Raw genomic sequence first — 21,131 nt, 5'->3', positions numbered from 1 at the left:
AACCCTCCCTGTAAAATGTATACCCTGCTACTGAAACAGCAGGGAAACTTGCCCTATGTGCCACTAGCATAGGCACTATACAAGAACAACAACGTTATCGATTGTATAGTGTGTTCCTTACCAATTTGGCTCTACAAATGTTTGAGTTTGCAAAATAAAGATTGTTGTCCAAAATTTCAGTACGATAAGCATTCAAACTGTTTGTCATATCGCACACGCACGCTATCCTGGGGACAGGAAGTCTTTAATGACTCGTTCCCAGGAGAAATGGTCATACATCAGGTGGCGGACAGGTAACAAAAATGGCGGGGACGTTTTCGCACCTCAAAACAAGAGATGGGGATCTCCAGGAGATAGAATGTGTTTTCTGCTTGACACTTCTTAATCTTTAAGGAGTTAATGAGACGGCATCTTGCCCCGTCTGCCTTTCGTCATCTTTTTATCGAGCTGTCATTACGAGAAGGAGATATGACAAGAATTCGTCTCAACATTCGCGCCATGATTAGACAAGCCGCTTGAGGCGACCTGAACATAGACGAAGTTATAGCAGGAATTCGCAGTCTGATTTTATCAGGTTTGATTTATTCCAAAGAAGCGTTCTTTTCTCTCTCTATCAATCGAGAAGTACTCTCTAAACAGAGGTTCGGCTTCGGTTAGTTTTGACGTGTTTGTAGGCGTTTTTCTCGGGCTTTGTATTTTGTCCCGTTTTCTAGACTTGATGACACAAAGAAAATGTAAAGTCCGACAAAAACGCATAAAACACGTCAAAAACCAACCTGAGCCGAAATCTGCTTAGAGAGTAGTCGAGAAGGATATCTTAAGTTTTTTTCATCAATCGAGAGGAGCTAGAATTATTTTGTCACTACTATAGCATTATTAGTCTTACTTGTTAAAGATATACTCACTGTTAACTATACTTAGATACCGTAACCAGTTAAACTATAAACATTGCGGTAATGTGATGATACAGGATGAGATACATGTAGTTTCGATTGTCTATTTCTCTTATTTAAAAAAAAAATTATATTAACTTCATTGAAAATAAACAGACAATTCCATTCAATTCAATTCAATACAAATCTGTTATATTGCATTCCTTGCTTTTTGAATCAATTCATCATATCTTGACACCATTTTGTATTCATTTAAGCTTATTTTGTGCTTACTGTATGCTTTTTGTATATATGTTTAGTTGTGGTACGTAGTAGCCGGCGTAGTCAGTCTGGTAGAGACTACTATAAATACAGAAATGTTCGTGGTGGTTTTATGTTTTATGACCGTTTCACCGCGAACTTAAAATCACCGCGAACATTTTTGTCCAAAACTGTAGCAGTATGTGACTACAGCGCTGCCGCGATTAAAACCACCGCGAACACTCCATTTTCGCCTTAGCGCGAAATACAAACCACGCGAACTTAAACGCATTTACTATGATACTTACGCTATTCCCAGCGGTGCCTGGTCGCCATCTTGAATTTTCCCGCTACGCGCTATGACTCACGGGAATTTCTCGATATCCACGCACACTCACGCGAGAATATGACCACGAGATCAGAACATACGCACAATTGCAGGGGAATTTTAGTTGCCGAAACATATCGCCTGGTCCGATTTTCAAGTCCCTTATCCCTGAAAGCTCTCGGAGCAGCCCTAAAAATGGCCAAGACAGGCTTCTAGCTTCTTGACCCAGCTTCTAGTGTTAAGCGAGGTCTGTGTTTTGTCTTCGGCAATGACGCTATGTAAACACTAACGCTTGACGTCGGAGAGGAATGATGTTCAAATGACCCGACTAAGGTGATAATCTTCTGTTCATTTGATAGCAGAAATTCACTGTTCATTGAGTAGATATGCCATCATTGTTATAATATCAGGTGTATTTGCAGCCAGTGCCACAGGCAGGTACCCAATGTGTAGGGTAATGAGGCTGTTTAACGTGTTCGAGGCACCTCCTCGAGCACGGGACCCCCGTTTTACGTCCCTCCCGGAAGACGATTTCGTGGAAAGCTTCGTGAGGCTACAGCAATCCGGACGTCCTTGGTTGGTCCCCCATCCAAGCACTGTCCGGACCGCGCGTTGCTTAACTTCCGAGATCGAGGGATCGGGTGTATCCAACGCGCCACGCGGCCGTAGCTGTGACCTGACTAAAAATAAATGTGTGTTTCAATGTGTATTCAATGCCCATCAATGATATAATCTTATGGAAATAATGACACCAAGAAGCTGTAGGTAACTTGATTTGACCTCTACCATCATGAACTACTAAATGATTTGATTGTCATGCAGAGATCATAAATAATTAGTTTAACAAAAAGATAACTGCTACCTTACCTTGGAACCTTACCTTGGAACCTATAGATACCAGAGACTGAATGGCAGTACCATAGTCCTGATTCGAAGCACTGTTGTATCAATCTTTACAAAACTGCTAAATTATGTGACAGGCCCATATTTTCATCTTGTTACAGATTTTTTTTTTACACTGCATGTGTACATGTATGTATTGACTTCAGTCCAAAATTGTTGATATGCCTCACCTCAATTGAGGATAACTTCTTTACCTTTTTTAATGCCTCTCTGTCACAAAATTCATTTGGAAAAGGAGATATCTATCTATGTGCACGGTTCATATTTGAGGTTACAGAGAGAGCATTTGCAATTTTTATACTAAACTATATCTGGGTACAGTCAAACCGGCCAGGGAGGCAACTTGTACAGGATATAACTTATAAGTTCTGTATATATGTGAACATAGAAATTTATATATCAACATGACAGAGACTTTCTGGTATTCAGCATGTACAGTGAAGTTTTATTTACATTTTGAACATTCAATTGAACAACAGTTAAAGCATAAACAGAGAGTTTTAATCTGAGTCACTTTCTATTTTCTGCTGCACATGTTCTGGCATTAATATGCCCTACCATCCTTTCATCTTGATACTGCACACTCTGTAGACAGTCACTAGGTATTCTCTGTGCTCCTCCATCTGTGACACCTGAAGTGCATATGAACAACATGTTGATATTATCAATATTGACAGTATATCTAATACATACATACATACATACATACTGATACAATCTACTTTTTTCTGAAAATGATTATGATGATAGTATACTAGTAGGCTAAATTACTTACAGGCTTTTTCAAACACAATTACAATGCAGTCAGGACTCCAAGGAGACCAGTACTGACCTGTGGGAATGGGTGGTGGTGGTGCTAGCTTTTGCATATAATGATATTATCTATTTATTTCAGCCTGTACACACTCAATCTGCTCGAGCAGAGCTATTTTTCAAGTCTAGAACATCCTAGTATTTTGTGTCTATACTCAATCTGTATCAATCCATACAATAGAATCTATGGGAACGAGACCAATGCATACATTTCGTGTCGACATACCCATGCATATCCTTCGTGTCGTTAAAAATACGGCCGCGTCGTTGAATGACATCATTGTAAAATGGCTCTAAAACATCTCAGGATACACCAAAAAAATAGGCTAATTCCAGAAAAAATAATTAAGAAAACTACAGCCTAATTACTCCAGGACATCATTAAGGTCTTCACTCATCCCCCTGAGACCAACTCATAATTTCGAAAAGTCATAACTCACCGAAAATTCGCCGTAAAAAGAAGCGGTTTTCACGATCTGCAAGCCCGAAAATTCCTCTTTGCAAATGGCACCAGTGCGCAGGCGTGAAAGCTACGCCTCGTTCCCAATGTCTTTTGCGCATCTGGAAGTACTAGAAGTCTGGGGTGCCCTGGGACAGAGTCAGCCCAGTCACGTGGTACACTAATGAGCAAGATGGCGGAAAACCTTGTGCACACGTAACTTTTCGAAAAAAGATTCGTTTTTCATTTATGAAATTCGTTGAGCGCTCTGTTAGATTTTAAGTCCCAGAAAGCGCCCGGCGAGAGCACCGTCTAAGTGAATGGGGGTATTACCAGCGAGGACCTAGCCTACTCTCCAAGCAGAAGAGTGGGTTTTGACGTGTTTTATGCGTTTTTGTCGGGCTTTCTACTTTGTTTTGTGTTTGTTTTGTGTGGGCTATAGAGACAAGTAAACATGACAAAGTAGAAAGCCCGACTTAAACGCTAATCTCCAAGCAGATCTCCACGGTGCCAAAATCGTACTAGCTAGCCAGAGAAGCTCCAGTCAGCCAGAGAAGTTGTCAGGCTGCAATAAAAACTCCTTCTGCCAGTTGGATACGGTCTTTGCAACCGTTGGGTCTGCTTGGAGACTACTTGGAGACTACTACAACGCCTAAACACGTCATAAAACAACCGGACCCCTCCTCTGCTTGGAGAGTGGACCTAGCCCTGCAAACGTGTGAAATGACACGAACATCTCACCAAGGCGTTCCTTCACCTTTATCGTTCATCGCTCCCGTTTCCTTCAGACAGTGAGACCTGTTCTTAAGGAGATACCAGGGGTGATAGGATGTCTTAAATGAATGGCTGTCGCCACTATTCCTAGCCTTAATTAGCCGGTCCGCCCAAGGCAATCATTATCATCGCCCTAATGAAACGTTTTGATGAAACGATACTGTTGCTCCTTTGTGTGTCAGACGCTTCGTAATTTCCGTCGTGCGATAAACAAAAAAGTGGACTAAATGTTCAAAGAGAAACGATAGCGGGGGCTTAGCACGTCTCGTAGTCTATACAAGGACTCATGGATTATCCCTCAAACAAACAAACTACGTAGTATCAAGACAAGACATGACAAGACAAGGGATGAACATTTGTGATACATTAAGTCGCACTTAACTAGTGTGATCCTGTTTCAGCCAAAAGAATCCAAAAGAATGCGATATCTTTGCTTTATATAATGATATAGTATGTTTCGCTACTTCATACACTAGAGTAATACAGACAAATTCATGTTTTTATCAAAACGTTTGATTACAAGACGCATCGTTCTTAAATCTTTAAAGAGAACTTAAATTCACAGAGTAGAATATAATTCCTATGACTTCATTCATTCAAATGTTCTGCTAATCTTGATGGCGTTACTAAGATTGATTTGTTTAACGATACATAATCGACATTACCACAAACATGCCTCCACTCCCAGTTAACAGCTTTAAATGATTGATGACCTTTCAAGACGATTCCTACCTACATATCTTCCTTATAAAAATCGACAAAGCCGTTCTATACATACATATATGTATATGCACATATCTTCTATAAATAACTCTGTCAGCCGGTAGCTTTGAAACGAATCTGTGCTGGTCGGTTCTTTTCAATTTGCATCGTGAAAATTTTCCCATAAGAAATTAGACTGGTTCTTGAGCAAACTCCGGGTCTGAACTGTAGATAGCACATCGGTATGCATACTAGTGCAAATACGTGATCATTAGGGAACAGATTTTGATCTTTTATCTGACGGAGTTGGGATGGTTGTCGCGCCCTAGAAGATTTTCACAAGCGATATGATGATGAGCGCTCATGGCCGGGACTGACAACTAGTCTAGTCTCTACCAGACTAACCACGCCGGCTGTAGGAAGAACATTCAGAAGATTTTGGCCATCTGAGAGATTCATTCGCAGGCGCAGTAGACTATTAGTGACCTTCACCGTGGACTACTACTGACTCTACTGGCTAATTATTCCTTTTTCTGCCGAATTCCAGTTTTGCTACAGGGACATCCCTGTTACATGCGTTGTTTAAAAGAACCTTTTCAAGGACAACCCTAGCTAGTTTTGCTGTCCTCGATAAATGCACACAGAAACCATACTGCCAAATTTGGGCAACGACGGTAATGATATCATTAGCAACAGTCTTGTTTTTTTTTAGTTTTCAAGATGTTTGGAGATGTTCACAGTTAAGGTTCGGGTCAGCGAGGTAGGGGAGGTACGAAAAGTGTTAGAAAATGTGTTTTGTATCAAAAGCTCTTCATTCGCTACCTCAAATCTCGTCCTCCCGCAGATTCTCGCGATAGTTGAGAATGCCACAGCTCTAGTCGAGGTATCATGTCATGTATAAGCACAAACACTCGTGTTTTATGCTCGCTGGGTGCAGAAAAACAAAATGGAAAATCGACCGGAAGAATTAAATTGATTATAATCAACGATGGTGCCAAACAGTCCCAAGGGATTGCATCCCAGCTGACTCGTTTATACGAATTGGAACTATGTGTTAGGTATGCCTCACTTGTACACAGCTAAAATATATACCGCATACCTTTTCGCAAAAAACAAACAAACAAACAAACGAATTGTTCTCTGCCCTGTTTCATGGTGGGACAAAACATCGAAGCAAGCTTAAGTTCACCTCATGAAAAATGAAGGTATAGTTTTCGGCCTGTTTGTCTGTGTGCGTGTGTGCGTATCCGGCGGGATATCTCAAGAACCACTGTATGGATTGCGATGATATTTGGTATGTGAGTAGTATTTAGAATCCATAGCAGGCTCTGAACCGGCCTTTTGGGGGGATAATTAATACACCTTTTGCAGCCATCCCGTAAAATTTTGTAGGTCTACCGGCAAAATGGTTACGGGGTGGCTGATGGTTACGGGCTGGCTGTAAAAGGTGTATTATAGTTAGCCTCAAAAAAGGCCGGTTCAGAGCCTGCTATGGAGGCTAGGTAGTATTTGTGGATCCGAAGGTCAAGGTTGATTTTGGGCCTCTTGGCCGAAATGCTGTAAATTTGTATTTCCCTTTTTTTTTCTTTTTTTTTCTTTTTTTTTTTAACCAGACGGTAGTCTATAACCACAGATGGTGATACAGTCCGATACATACACCGATGACGACAACACGAAGGCCCTCCGGCGGCCTGATACAGGCTATTGTTCTTCTAATCAACCTGTTTCTTCAGGACCTTTAAAGGGGCTAACTAACAAAGGAACATCCCATCATTACACCTATTTAGGCACAGCCATTCCCCAGTGGCCAAATATTTCCTTCTTTCTCAAGACAGTTTCTTATCTCTTAACGGGAGTGTGCCAGTTGATCCAGGGTAAACAAGTTTTTATCACAAACAAGTTGTGGAACATTCGACGCCAGCATACATCAGATTTCACAGTATCTAACAGGCTCTAACTACCACCGTCCGCGATGTGAATATGAAATGATATCATAAAAAGGTTTGTTGGGCACGTAAAACTTCTAAGGGAGTTCCATGCGTGTTTTATCTGGAGCTATGATCATTTCAATGTGGATTACGGCAGATTAATGCATGGATTAGACGCAAAGCCTGTAGATCTTTGATTTTTGACGCCGCAAAAGGATTATAAAGAGCCCAATCAATCAATCAATCAATCATACAGTGACACTTTCACCGGGACACCCCCCCCCCACCCACACACACACATATTCATACAAACACACACAGCACACAGACACAGACACACACACACACACAGACACACACACACACACACACACACACACACACACACACAAGCGCGCATTCAAAATTCCGGCAGTACCATCGCTGTCTCTTGGAGGTGAACCTGTCACAATCCCTAGCACTGCAAAGGGTCTCGGCACCTGACAATAAACTATCTTTCCATGGCCAGGACCACGTGAAATCTACTGTGTCAAATGCCGCCAGCAGGTGATCTATTCCTTGCACTTACTGACCAAGCAAGGCATGAGCGCAGGCCGGTAGTAGTAGTAGTAGTAGTAGTAGTAGTAGTAGTAGTAGTAGTAGTAGTAGTAGTAGTAGTAGTAGTAGTAGTAGCAGTCGTAATAGACTGGTTTATTCTTCCACTAGAACTTAGAAGGGTAAAAGCTGTTGGTAGACCAACAGTGAGCTACAGGCTACAGCCGGTGTATCTGTCAATTATATCCGACCAGTCCTTGAGTATGGACAATTTTGTTCTGCTGGTCGGCTGCGACTGCAGCTGAACCGACGAAAAGTCCGCAAATGGAACGCGTTAAGAAACGTGCCCTATATATGCGTAATCACCTGTGGTGGTTGATGAGCACTTCCAATTAACGTAAACCTACCCACCTTGAAGGACTTGAGACAGACAGCCGTAGTGAACTTCTAAAAGGCCATGTTGAAGCCTAATCACCCTCTTTATGACCTTGTGCCCCTCCACCCATCGACAGCGACAGGCAGACAGTTCAGGAACAACAATGCACTCATCATGCCGAAAGCCAGGACTGAACAGCTGAACAAGTCTGTTACTAGCACATGTACACCCTCTGGCTGTCCTGTTTGGTTCGAAAAGTGGAAATAATCTAAATTTGTTGTGTGTAAATTGTTTAAAATCTTACATAACCAACTGTAACAAACTGCACATAATTCAGGGAGGCGCAAGACATTCCCTGCACATGTGCGTCATGTTTGTTTGAATAAATGAATAAATAACACACAATCACATGAAGGTACACACACACACACACACACACACACAAACACACACACACACAAACACACAAACACACACACACACAAAAAAAAGACAATGAAAAGTACATTTGTTTTGGACAGAGAAGGTACCATCAGTCCTTTTCCTCACGTCGTTATCAAATTGTTAAGAAAAGGCGTAAATTCCGATGTGAAGCCTTAAATTATGCTTCCTCTGGCTATACTTTGGACAGAAACTTCCTTATGAATCCTTTTCGTCTCGTGTGACACCGGAGTTATTTTAAAACCCAAGATAACGACTTAACATGTCAAAACAAATTTTTAGCAGACAAAGCAAAGGTACCCTCATATGTTGTCTACTAATTATATTACCCACAATTCAGAGATTTCTGTGCTGACTATAGGTCTTTAGGGTACGCCATGTCTGAATTATGCATACTGTATCATGGACATACACTTGAACATTCTAAACTCATACAACGATGGCTCAGTTATGATCACGCTATTGCTTCTTGCCAACACAAAGCATTCCAGATTGAATCCTCCTGGTTTTTAGTCCTGCAGCGTTTCTTTTGTATGGTCATTCTTCCTTCTCATGTGACAGTCAAGTATTTTAAAACTCGACATTATCTTTCTGAGGTGCTAAATCTCACATCTTTGGCTAACTTTGTAACCAACGAACAAAGCTGAAGAGATAAGTAATCGGATTTTCATCATGTTGAAGACAAAAGTTCGTCTCAGATCTAACATCGACTAACATAATTCCACCAGGGTACATAATTCCGTTACCCTGAAAAGATAAGTCCAAACAGATCTCCAACCCAACATCCCCAGTATGATGCACTCCTGTATATCTAAACTGTGCACACCTGGGGGTGCTACACTATAGAGATTTATCAAACCCGCTGTTTTTCAAAGTGGCGGATTTATGTAACCCGGCGGATTAATGTTAATGGAGGTTAGAGTTATTCTGAAAACGATTAGGTCTCTTAAGTATAAGCCAAAGAAGTATAAATCTTTATTAGATTATGTGACATTGTATTTATCCAATACAATTATCATCAAAAGACGATGGATCGCAGTTCTAAGCAAAGAAAAAAGTTTCGATTTTCCCAAAATCTATCCAGTTGCTTGTCAATGAGTAAATGTTTCCTTGTGTATCTTATTACCTAGATGCCTAACCTTCATCAGCGTACTAATAATAATCGTTTATTACGTTTAGGATTTTAGCTTCCATCATGATGGCTTCTCTATTGTAGTTTTCCTATGTTTACTAGATGTTGAAAGGGCATTTTTGAGTGATCCTTAAATTACCAACCCCCTAGCGTTCTCGTGGTAAACTTTATATAGTAGTAATCCACGCGTCTCACATAACATTTAAATATGTTAAAACTTCTGATTATTTCTGGAGTAGTCAAAACTTCTTTATGTCAAAGAGTTCTTGACGATAATGATTTATTTATGGTAAACATGGGAGCTAGCTTCGATTGTCCCATTTAAATCTTTCTTGATCCCCAAGACCTTTAACACAGTCTTATGGAAGCTTTCGGTAGACTTTCTTTGTTCAGTAAGTCAAGAAAAGCTGCTCTAATGTGTCTTGGGCTAAGGAGAAAAAAGAACAGCTTATAGCTGAATAAAGGAAAACAAACCTGTTTTTATCAGTAAGTGTATTCACTACGAGACCGAAAGACACAGATTACAATGGAAGCCAGTTATTTGTATACTTTGTTATTGTATGATTCAGGAAATTATATATAATGCCAAAACACCAAACCATTTACCATCTAACATTCACATAGTTGTTAAAATAATGAATAATTGTATAGCCCTTTGTCGTATATTCCGGAGTATTGTATTGAATTTTGTCCAACTATATCGTATAATGACCCTGAACTATGCGTTAAAAGTTAGCAAACACGGTATTAAAGGACAGTCAAATGTTGGTATTTCAAAAAGTTGCAAAAATTTCCATTTAGGAGATCACCAAAATACTACGGAGTGTTGTGTTGAATTTTGTCCAACTATATCGTATAATGACCAGGAACTATACGTTTAAAGTTAGAAAACACAATATCCAAGGACAGTCAAATGTTTTTCAAAAAAGTTGTCACAATTTCCTATAGCTTTTTATCATTCAGAAGATAACAAAAAATACAGCATTTCTACTAAAATCACAAAACTCACTCATCATGCAGAACGTGTGACACTTCATTATCCACTGTCATCCAAGAAGAAGTCAACCACCACAATAGTAAAGTTAGTACCTTATAGTTGACTAGACATTAATGATATGTACTTTCTTTATTTTGATTTGATACTGTACATGCAATTAGCTTTCAGGTATGATGTTGATATCAAACATCTGTAAAAAGAAAGACTCATTAAAGAACAACAAAACAACATTTAGATATTTGTTTGAAAACAAAGCAGCAACAGCAGTTACTATTCCGTTTTAGGGTCTTTACATAACGTATATGTATATCATAAAAGAGTTTGTAAAAAAAAACATTTTGATTTCTGAAATGTTGTATTGGATTCTGGACTTCTGTGACTTCCCTCTTTCTGCTGATTTGCCAAGACTACATTATTCAAATTCAATACAGCAAAACCTTTTTTCATTTTCTTCTTTGCCAAAATCATATTTTGCATATTAGTGGTGAATCCGTCATTATTTGTTGTTGTTGTTGTTGTTGCAGCAGAAGTCAATGTTATCATTGCTCTTTGTGCAAAATACCTTATAACTAATACAGAAAACATTGAACAAAATGCTTAGACCTCAAACTAACATCCTCGATAACGACTATATGACACTTGTTTTTTTTTCCCTTTTTTTTTACCGTGGGAAAACCTTTCTTTTGGGGACGATTTTCGACGAAAGAATGAAAAGTGGTCTCTTTTTATTTGAAATGTTACAAATCGTTCCATTTGTGCAGAGTTAATCTGTCTAGACGACCACACCGGTTTTCCAGACGCTTGGAACCGATTGTAGAGAGGGCCACCTTGTGGTTTCTATAGTTGCTGTGGGAATATGGTACGTTGTACAGTCTGTTTCTCTCGTCTCACGGACTTGCTCGAAACCAGGTGGGGCTCGCTTTGTAGTGGCAGGAGAAGTGTCCATGTTTGTATAACGGGACCAATCACATAAATCTTAGTAATTTACTTTTATGCCCCGTTGTCAGCGACAACACAGAATTTAAGTGAGTTATAAGATCTTTCTCCCGTCTGCTTTTTTCCGTACTTGCAGGTGTCACTGTACAAGTATGCTATAGCTACTATTCCTATGATTTATAACAAAAATATCATAAGATAAATCTCTTTGAGTGCCAACCTAGAGACAAGAATGTCTATCAAATACTATCAGTAATGTGCAAAAACGTATATATCAGCATATTAAACAAATTGAACCGTTAGTACTGGTTTGGTATGTTTATGATATTTTGTCTTGAAGTCATCATATCTTGCTACGTGTATGTAGTCATACATAGTCTTAACAGATTTCATTGTGAAGATTTTCCTTATTGTCCTGTGACTTGAGACCAATCTTCACAGGACAATATGAAAATGTAGTTCCTCATTGTTCCTTATTACCTTATTGATATTATCAAGATATTGTCGCCTTCATTTAATATCACATTTTATTGCAGGCCCCTATTCTAACATAGTGCCTTGCCTTTTCTTAAAGCAAGGAAGATGGGGTCTAGTTGTTTGTCTTTATGTCACACTCATTACACTTATGTCGCTTATCACAATAAAAAGATCAACAGCTTTATAAATCTAGAAAAAAGAATTGGGATTGTCCGATTCACTTTTCAACCAAAACGTAACTCACCAACAAAGAAAGTATTATCAACCTCGTCAGAACTATCACACAAACACAACGATGGAAACCTCCAAGCAATATCTCTTCCTTTGGTACGCCGCTATCTGTGCATAATCTCAGTTCAATAATCACTTTAAAAGTATCCAGGGGCATTTCGAGAGCTAATTGGGCCAATTGTCGCAAATTACACCCCCCTCTAGACTGTGGCAACACAACGCCAACGCTAACCGTTCCCACGTATTAAAAACTTGCCGTCCTTTCTTAATCTTATTTTCCCACACTTCATATTCCCACCTCGCACGGCCTTCCAGGCTGTGATTATTGGAGCGTAGAATTTCCTCCTTTTGACGATTTTTTTTATATTTGATGTACCACTTTTCCCGATAACTCATAGTTGACACAAAAAATATACAGAATTCGGGATTACTTTTGGGGTGAAGCAAGGAAGCTGAAATCCCTCTTCAATGATCTGTGAAAAGGTTTGCTTATCTTAATACGTTTCTGCTGGAATTTGTGTTCTTCAAAATAGAGCAAAGAAATTTCAGAAAGTCAACCATGAAGCGTACAAGTGTACACCGTGTATTTTCAACAAACAACAAGTATAGAATTTCATAGGTTAATAATTTATATATATATATATATATATATATATATATATATATATATATATATATATATATACCGACTTATCTAACAGAACTTAGACCAGAGATTATTTCAATTTTCTGACAACGAAGATGGGCGCTATTGTCTTTAGATGTGGTACACTTCCGATAGATCATTGTAGCGCTCATCAATGCATGACGTACCGTCGTGGGAACGTTTAGTTTATTCATATCCACAGAAGACTACCAATCAAGACATACTAAATTGACTGAAACACGTCTATTCTGGCCTTTATCTGGTCGTGGGTTTCCAGGCTCTACAGATACGCCCCTCTGATTGGTCAGTAGTACGGTTGAGCTCTTCGCTGTGATTGGTCACACTTGTAACGCGATACCCTGACCAACAGGTAGCACGTTACATCCGAAGACGACAGGTACAAATAGTAAATGTTTCGTACGGGATTCTCGCAGTCCAAAAACCAACTGCGTGGGACGGTAGAGATTATTTTTGAGTCACGTTTTCCTCTGAAGCGCCTGATTCACTGCTACAGGACTGATTATTGACATTGCATGTCTACTGTCAGGAAGGAAACTGCTGACAAATTTTGCGGTTTAAATTGTACCAAAAAGCGACAGATAGACTTTAAAAAAGACCTCTGTTGGACAGTGCGGAACTTGGGAGTTGCATTTCAACGTAGTAAGAACAAGAGAGGCTCTAAGTGAAGAGTGAAGTTTCAATTTTTCTAAGAACCATGGCAGAAAGCGTAAGCAGCGAAGACTACGACATCTTGGACTGTCTAGAAATTTCCGAGAGCGATCAGGACATGTCGGTGTCTGGGAGCATCAGCGACGACGAGGAATCCGGGGGCGCCGGCAGCTACGGTCTTCGGCCCAGGTCGCAGCAGGCTCGGAGGAAGATCCGACAGATTGCCGATGAGAGGTGCGACGCCGTCGGCGAGCCTGACGGGAAAGACCACGGGAAGCCAAGAGTCGTCCGACCCAAGGCAAAACGTGTGGCGGCCAACGTACGAGAGCGACGCCGTATAAGCGAGTACAACAAAGCCTTTAACCAGGTAACATATACTATATAACCATTGTCTTATCATTTGAAACCATTGCACATAATGATATGATAAATATTGCAAAGCTTATCTGCAATATTGAAATCATGAAATGAGGTTATGAAATGATAAACTAATATCAGGGCCAAATACATAGAGTAGTACTTAGGGGTTGAGTTTTAATCCTTTATTGATATGAAGGGAATATCCTCTATCTAACCCACAACATAACACAAAGAGAGTGTGAGCAGTCAGTAATGTATATTTGATTGTTTGGATTATAAGTTTACCTCCATCGTAAAGCATGTACACCATTCACTTCCATCGTCCACATAGACCAAAGTTTTGTCCCATTTTTTGAAATAAAAGACCTAAACATTACGGTCTATACAAGACTATCGGATGAGAACACCACACGATAAATTTGCATCGATATAAAACTTTGGATCTGTGGTCAAGAGGACCACATTTGTTACTTGAGAATATTCTTGAAGTTCTGGCAAAACAAATCAGCTATATTTTGTAAATGATACAAATCAATTTCATATTCTTTCCCTCAACAGCTGCGTGTGAGTTTGAACCACCCTCTGAGCGGCAAACGTCTGTCCAAGATAGCGACTCTGAGGAGAGCGATCAACCGCATCAAGGCCCTTCGGGACTCCCTCGACTCTGCCCCGCCGGCGGTGGAGGAAGACAGCGATGGGCCCGTGTCGGAATCCGACGCATCCAGCCCCGCGGCGTCGTCCCTAGCAGGCGATGATACCCACCTTTATAACAACCACACGATTTCTGGGACAGAGTTCACTGTGCAGCCGTCATTCGTTCCGCACACGATGTCCGTCTACAGCACAAACGTGAACCAGCACTACGCCAGGACTGAGCCGCAGTTTTTCCGCGAGGAACCGTTCGACAGTTTCGACCTTTGCGGGGTGCCTCCATGTCGGTTCGACACCTCGTGGCCGTACTCTGGCTTCCAGTCGGCAATGGCCTGGTGAGAACAGACTTTGTCAAGTTTTCTAAACTATGATATTAAAGGATTCTGCTACCTTTTCGCAGCAAATAAGATGTATAGTTATTGTATGTGAAGATTTTGTTATGAAAGGATATTACACAAAATGCGTATAGGTTCGACAATGGCGTGGTGAGAACAGACTTTGTCAAGTTTTCTAAACTAAATCAAATGATTCTGCTACCTTTTCGCGGCAAATGTATATATATAAATATTGTGTTATAAAAGGATAATTATACACAAAATCTGTGTAGGTTCGACACGTCATGTCCTCACTCTAGCTTCCATTTATTTTTACAATGGCCTGGTGAGAACAGACTTTGGCGAGTTTTCTGAACTATAGCATCAAAGGATTTTGCTACCTTTCCCACTATAGTTATTGTATATAAAAATTAGGTTATGAAATGATAAATTATACACGAAATACGTGCAGGTTCGACACCTCATGGCCTTACTATAGCTTACAGTTTGCATTGGCCTGGTGATAACAGACTTTGTCAAGTTTTCTCAACTATGATATCAAAGGCAGCTTTTCGCCGAACAATATTGTACATAAAGATTATATTATTATGGATTAAACTATGCACTGAATACGAAGACTTTTGCGCTTAAGTTCTTTTCAGGTACATTACGTTTCCATGTCATTCTATGTCACTTTATTGTTGGTATATGTCTTTATTGTTTAATTTCCCGTATTGCTGATACCTTTACAAGTATCTGTATTTGTATAGCCCGAATAAAAACCCTTATGCGTAACACACCAGCTACAAATAATACTCCACATATATAAATGATACTCTCTGAATTTCACATTTCTTAGGTTTAGTTTGATAGTTCTTTATTCAATCATATACGTTTGCTGACATGTCGATAGATAGGATCTATCTGACATGTCGATAGATAGGAAGTCCACGTTATGCTTAATGTACTCATAATAGATAACATCTAGAAAGGGCTGGGCCTCACTCCTATTTGATGACATTGTGGTAAGGGGTGGTTACTGATAGCAAGGCGTATCCGAAGTGTCGTGCCTATTGGATTATCTATACATTACCTCATAAACTATTCATACCAAGTGGTTCGATTAACAATGACGTCACTTATTCGGCTTCATCGTATATAGTTCAATAGTCAAGAAGGTCACACACCAAGGGGACAAAAATAATCAACTTAGCCTTTGTCTTTCAAACTCACATACCAAATATCATCACAATACCCCCAGATGTTCCTAACTTATGCTGACTACAAATATCCAGAAGCACAAACTCACAGACACTACCAAAACAATACTGTTGTTAATACAGTACCTTTATTTTTCTATCGAAGCAATTACCACTCCTTGCCACAATCTATTAGTTATGAAGGATGTGTGCTAGTGAGGGAAGAAAGGTACATGCTAAATAGTTACTATGGATCTGATGTTTGTCAGATGAGAATAGTCGGCACACTTTGAATGCAATTTTGCTTCGCATGGAAAACCTCTGGAGATCTGTACATTCTTACATACTATCACAATTTTCTATTGGATATCTTGTCTTCTCAATGTCTTCTTCAAGTTTTTGTCATGTTATGCTATGACAAGAATACTTTATGTTTTCGCTTGTGCTTTGTACATAGTGTAGCATACGTAGGCTAGTTAAAGATATGTAAATAAATAGAATTGAACTGAATCATGTCGTCAGCTGACTTTGATCGTTGTAGTTTGTTTACCAAATGTTTGTTGGAAAGGTCAAAGCCTTACGCCCACAAATTTTTCCCGCGAAAAGCCTGTTTAACGACAAATACCTTTCGCTGTTTTGAACAAAGGGACATTAAAATTCCTCACGTAAGTGTGCTCCGTGATGGTTTGCTTTGACTCATCATTCAATTCCTATTTTACTCGTGAAAATATGGGCTGGCAGGGTCTTGGGTCTTTTTCACAATGACGAGTTATCAGGAATCTCTTATCGGTGAAAATATGGACTGGCCTTGTTTACCATAGGCAGTAGTAGTGGGCAACCTCAAACCAACCGTACACACTCACGCCACATCTTCAGAAAAGAGGCTGTAGCCGCGTCTAGTTCCCGTTTAGAACTTAATTCGAGCCCACACCGACATGTTTCGCTTGTGTGTAAAACATAGAAGCCTATAAAAGCCAGAACACACTGTTCTGTGCTCATTTTTTACCATAAGGAGTTATAAAGGTCTCTAAATACTGGTAAAAAACTTGAATAGTTTCTGACTATCGCTATCCCATGTCCAAGTAGCACACTTTTTCAGGACAATCATTTTCTGAACTAAGTAAGGATAAATAGCCAACTATTTTTCTCTCTACCGGTCCCCATTCCACTCGATGGCGATCCCTGGTTGCAACCTAAATTTGATTGTACCATCAATCAATAAACAAATATTATCAAAATTGATTTCAAAATAAGAATTTCATGCAAAAGGCAAAAGTATGACTGAAAAGACACAAAGGCCCATTAATTTTCAAACATGAAATAAACACGCCGGGCGCTTGGCGCATTCGCAAAGCTCTTTTTGACAGTTTAGAACAGTGCATCTATAAATTGTCAAGACTGCCCTATGTTTCGTATTTTGGATCCCAATCGTTTTGGGTGTCTTCCATGCACATTTAGCACCATATTCTGGTATGTATTTGTCATTTCCTGACATTTGACGCACGTAAAGCTTCACAGCATTCTTCTACACATTCCAAGTTCTTTGATTGTTCTTGTGGATCCTTCAAGAGCCTTAATGACGGATCTCACCTTGTTTAAGACAAGATTTACGGTTGTTTAAGAGGGGAGTGTTTTCCAAGAAGGAAGGAAGGGACGTGAGAAGAGCCAAGGGCGCCACACGAAGTATGCGATGTGGTCTTCGTCAAATACTGAACGTATCATGGTAAACTAAGAACAAACCTGCTTTTACTACTTTTAGGGCGTTGCCAAACTGTTGTAGTACAACGAGGATAGAGTATTCAAGTCATTATGAATCATATAGCTCCGTTTTTTCAAAACATAGAATGGAAATATGACATTATGCCCCTGATCTGCTTATGTGTTAAAAATCCGAGCCCCTCGATCGAAGCCTCTGCTTGGAAAATAGATCTAAGACAACTTCTTTTTCGTCAAGAATACGGCTGAAACCTGTAGTCAGACACATAGACGACTGTTCCAAGAATGTACTCAGTTTGCGATCGTGCGATGATCGCACGACGAAAGTGACCAGGCCCTCAGAAATGGTTTAGAATAAAGAATAAAGGAGACATAGGCTCGGTTTACACACACGTTTCCAAGTAACGTCACATTGATCGTACGACGCATGTGACCAGGCCCTTCGAAATGGTGCAGAATAAAGAATAAAGGAGACATAGGCCCGAGTGTGCCTGGAAATGCATGTGTAAACCGAGCCATAGGATTAGCGTAAAGTGACATAATGATGGCGGAACAAACAGGACCTGACACCTACGCTGACATATCACATAAACCCGCCGACGCCGCCAGCGGTCAGGAAGCGATTGATTAGACCAGCCGACTGGAAGAATTGCCGATCCGCGGGGACGACTCAATACGCTCGGGGAAGACGGGCTAGGGTGTGAGGAATAGGGAAGGTACATATATAGCATAGGTAAGACGGGCAGATGAATTCATCTAACAGGAATACATTGTGAAGAATACAAAGACCAACAAACATTGTGTGTTGTATGGTTCGCTTAAAATAAACATTGCGTGTTGTGCTTCCAAAATTATTAGCACTGTCTAATAACAACAAATGGAAGAAAAAGCACGCAGAGGTTAAAAATGTCCACCGATTAATTGTAAAAATAGCTGTATTCATTTTGTAGATGCCATCGAGACGAAGTCTGACTCCCAAATTGCTCTTTTTGGATTGCAATAAACCATTCATTCATTCGTTTATTCATTCATTCATTCATTCGTTTATTCATTCATTCATTCGTTCGTTCATTCATTTTGTCTGTCTGTCTGCCTGCCTGCCTGCCTGCCTGCCTGCCTGTCTATCTGCCTGCCTGTCTGTCTGCCTGTCTATCTATCTGTATGTATAACTGTCTATCTGTCTATCTGTATGTCTGTCTGTCCATCTGTCTGTCTGTCTATCTGCCTGTCTATCTGTATGTCTGTCTGTCTATCTGTTTGACTGTCTGTCTGTCTGTCTGTCTGCCTGTCTGTCTACTTGCCTGCCTGCCTGTCTGTCTGTCTGCCCATGTGTCTGTCTATTTGTCTGTCTGAGAAATGAGTACAATGTACTAATAAACATGTTACTTGCCCTGCATGGACCGAGACCTTGAAGACAGACCGGGCACTATCGGTCAATAACCTTAATAAGACATAATAGACAATCTTGATTAAGATCTACCACAAGTTCTAATTGCTTCTTCCTTAGGGCACGGTCTACTCACAACATGAAAGTCATGAAAAATCATTAATCATCTAACTCAGTTATCCTGTCAGCCAACAAACGAACGCCGACAAGCACATCAAAAAAATATGACGAAACCGACGTAGTGGAAACAACGTGATGACACCACAAGTGTCACAACCCTGGCGGTACTTCTAACGCCGCTATCTCTAGAACATCACGGCTTTATCGGACAATGTTTCAGGTCTTTTTACTTTCGGTATGAGTGTAAAAACCGCAAATTATGGCTGTGATACGGGGTCTTTTGTTCTAGGAGCGGGTCGCTGTGACAGTCGGCGCCCGTCGGTTAATAAGGGGGAGCCTGTGTTTTATCTAACACTTTCCCACGGAATGTGACGTGAGAATTCAAGAAATAAATATCACGGACATTTGAATCAGATAATGTTGTGATTCTTCAGTTGTGTTTGGATTTTTAGAGCAAGATTAAAATAGATAAAAAAAGTTGTGTCATCGTGATATGCAGTGGTTTTAATTGCGAAACACTCTTCAATATTTGGAAAACCAATTTCTATCGTTCTTTGATTTTGAATTTTATGATGTGTTTTATCGTTATCATCAATTCTGTCCCATAGAAAAACTGAATTCCATAGCTGCGCGCCAAAAGTTATGAACAATGTGATGTAAACAGGTATTATACTGATACAGGGCTTCCAAGTTTTATTGAAACATATGTATATATTTATCTATGTCTGTTTAATATTACTGTAATGTTCATCTGGACAAGCTGCTATTAGCATGGTGAGTTTTTTAATCCAACCAAACTAACATTAAACATTGCCATAACGTAGATTTGTAAGGGCTATGCTACCTGGCGTAATACTATGTTGATTACAACAGTACAAGTATTGATATCGAACTAGTTGTTGTAGGTATACTATATGATTCCTTTTCTTGGATTCCTTTCTTAATTTGCACGATTATCATAGTGGGGGACAGGTCAAATCCGTCGTACGATCGTCGTGCGATCGCAAACTGAGGGCAGTCGTGCACGTGTTGTACAAAATTCAGTTTTCTTGGTATACGGAAAATATTATCTTAGATCCTTGTCGGCGGTTGGTTGTGTTACATCTCGCTTGAAAGTTCTACGACACCAAATCGTACGACGACCTACGACGAATACGATCGTAATCAAAACGGCGAAGAAAATCTCTCTTGGCATCTCTTCCCCTAGACTGCCCACAGACAAACACCTTCGCGGCTTCGCACTAATTCGACAGTTCGGTGACAACGAGACGGAAAGGACACCTACACCTACCTACCATCTCACCTGTAACCTAGCCTCTGTTGCAGTCTTCCCCACGGCGATTTGTCAACTTATCGGGGCCAGATTCTTTGGTTGGGGCCGGGGTCGTATCTGCTTGGGGACCGTATCTGCTGGGGCCCCGTATCTACTTGGGGGACTGTAACCGTCGTATGGCCTTTTGAAAGACTTTCTTAATCACCGCTGCCTTTGCTGAAAGCGACAAAGCGCGGGCTTCCCATACGGCGGTTACAGTCCGCCAAGCAGATACGGGGCCCCAGCAGATACGGTCCCCAAGCAGATACGGCCCCCAACCAAAGAATCTGGCCCCGATAAGTTGAAAAATCGCCATGGGGAAGACTGCAACGGAGGCTATGAAACAAAACATACAGACATATGCGACGACAGCTTATAGTGAGATATCACAGTTTTAACATTTCGTGTCCCACCGTTGTGCTGGTCTACCAAAGTACGCCACAGATAGGAGGGGAAAACCTGAAAAAATGGTCTTGTAGAACACCCTTTATATATCTAGTCCACAATCATAGAATGATAGCTTGATGTCTCTTAATCATTCTTGAGGTATGTTGTTCTATGGGCCAGGTGGGATATCGTGGTTCTAGGGCTCTTTATGTAAATGTATGCAAAT

At 40.3% G+C, this 21,131-nt stretch overlaps 1 protein-coding gene and 1 long non-coding RNA gene across 2 annotated transcripts; one reads left to right on the top strand and one right to left on the bottom strand.

Moving 5' to 3' along the window:
• Positions 1-2,788: 2,788 nt before the first annotated feature.
• Positions 2,789-3,836, bottom strand: LOC136428015 (uncharacterized). Its single transcript, XR_010754563.1, has 2 exons — positions 3,618-3,836; positions 2,789-2,996 (listed from the first exon to the last, which is right to left on the bottom strand). It is a non-coding gene; the product is annotated as an uncharacterized lncRNA (long non-coding RNA).
• Positions 3,837-13,123: 9,287 nt separating this feature from the next.
• On the top strand, positions 13,124-15,420 carry LOC136440041 (neurogenic differentiation factor 1-like). Its single transcript, XM_066435811.1, has 2 exons — positions 13,124-13,826; positions 14,378-15,420. The coding sequence occupies exons 1-2, from the start codon at positions 13,506-13,508 to the stop codon at positions 14,807-14,809; spliced, it is 753 nt and encodes a 250-aa protein (XP_066291908.1). The 5' UTR covers positions 13,124-13,505; the 3' UTR covers positions 14,810-15,420.
• Positions 15,421-21,131: the final 5,711 nt, after the last annotated feature.

Source organism: Branchiostoma lanceolatum, chromosome 1, assembly GCF_035083965.1.
Source record: "Branchiostoma lanceolatum isolate klBraLanc5 chromosome 1, klBraLanc5.hap2, whole genome shotgun sequence".
Lineage (NCBI taxonomy): Eukaryota > Metazoa > Chordata > Leptocardii > Amphioxiformes > Branchiostomatidae > Branchiostoma > Branchiostoma lanceolatum.
The sequence above is the reverse complement of the archived record's forward strand: the minus strand, read 5'-3'. Positions and strand labels throughout refer to the sequence as shown.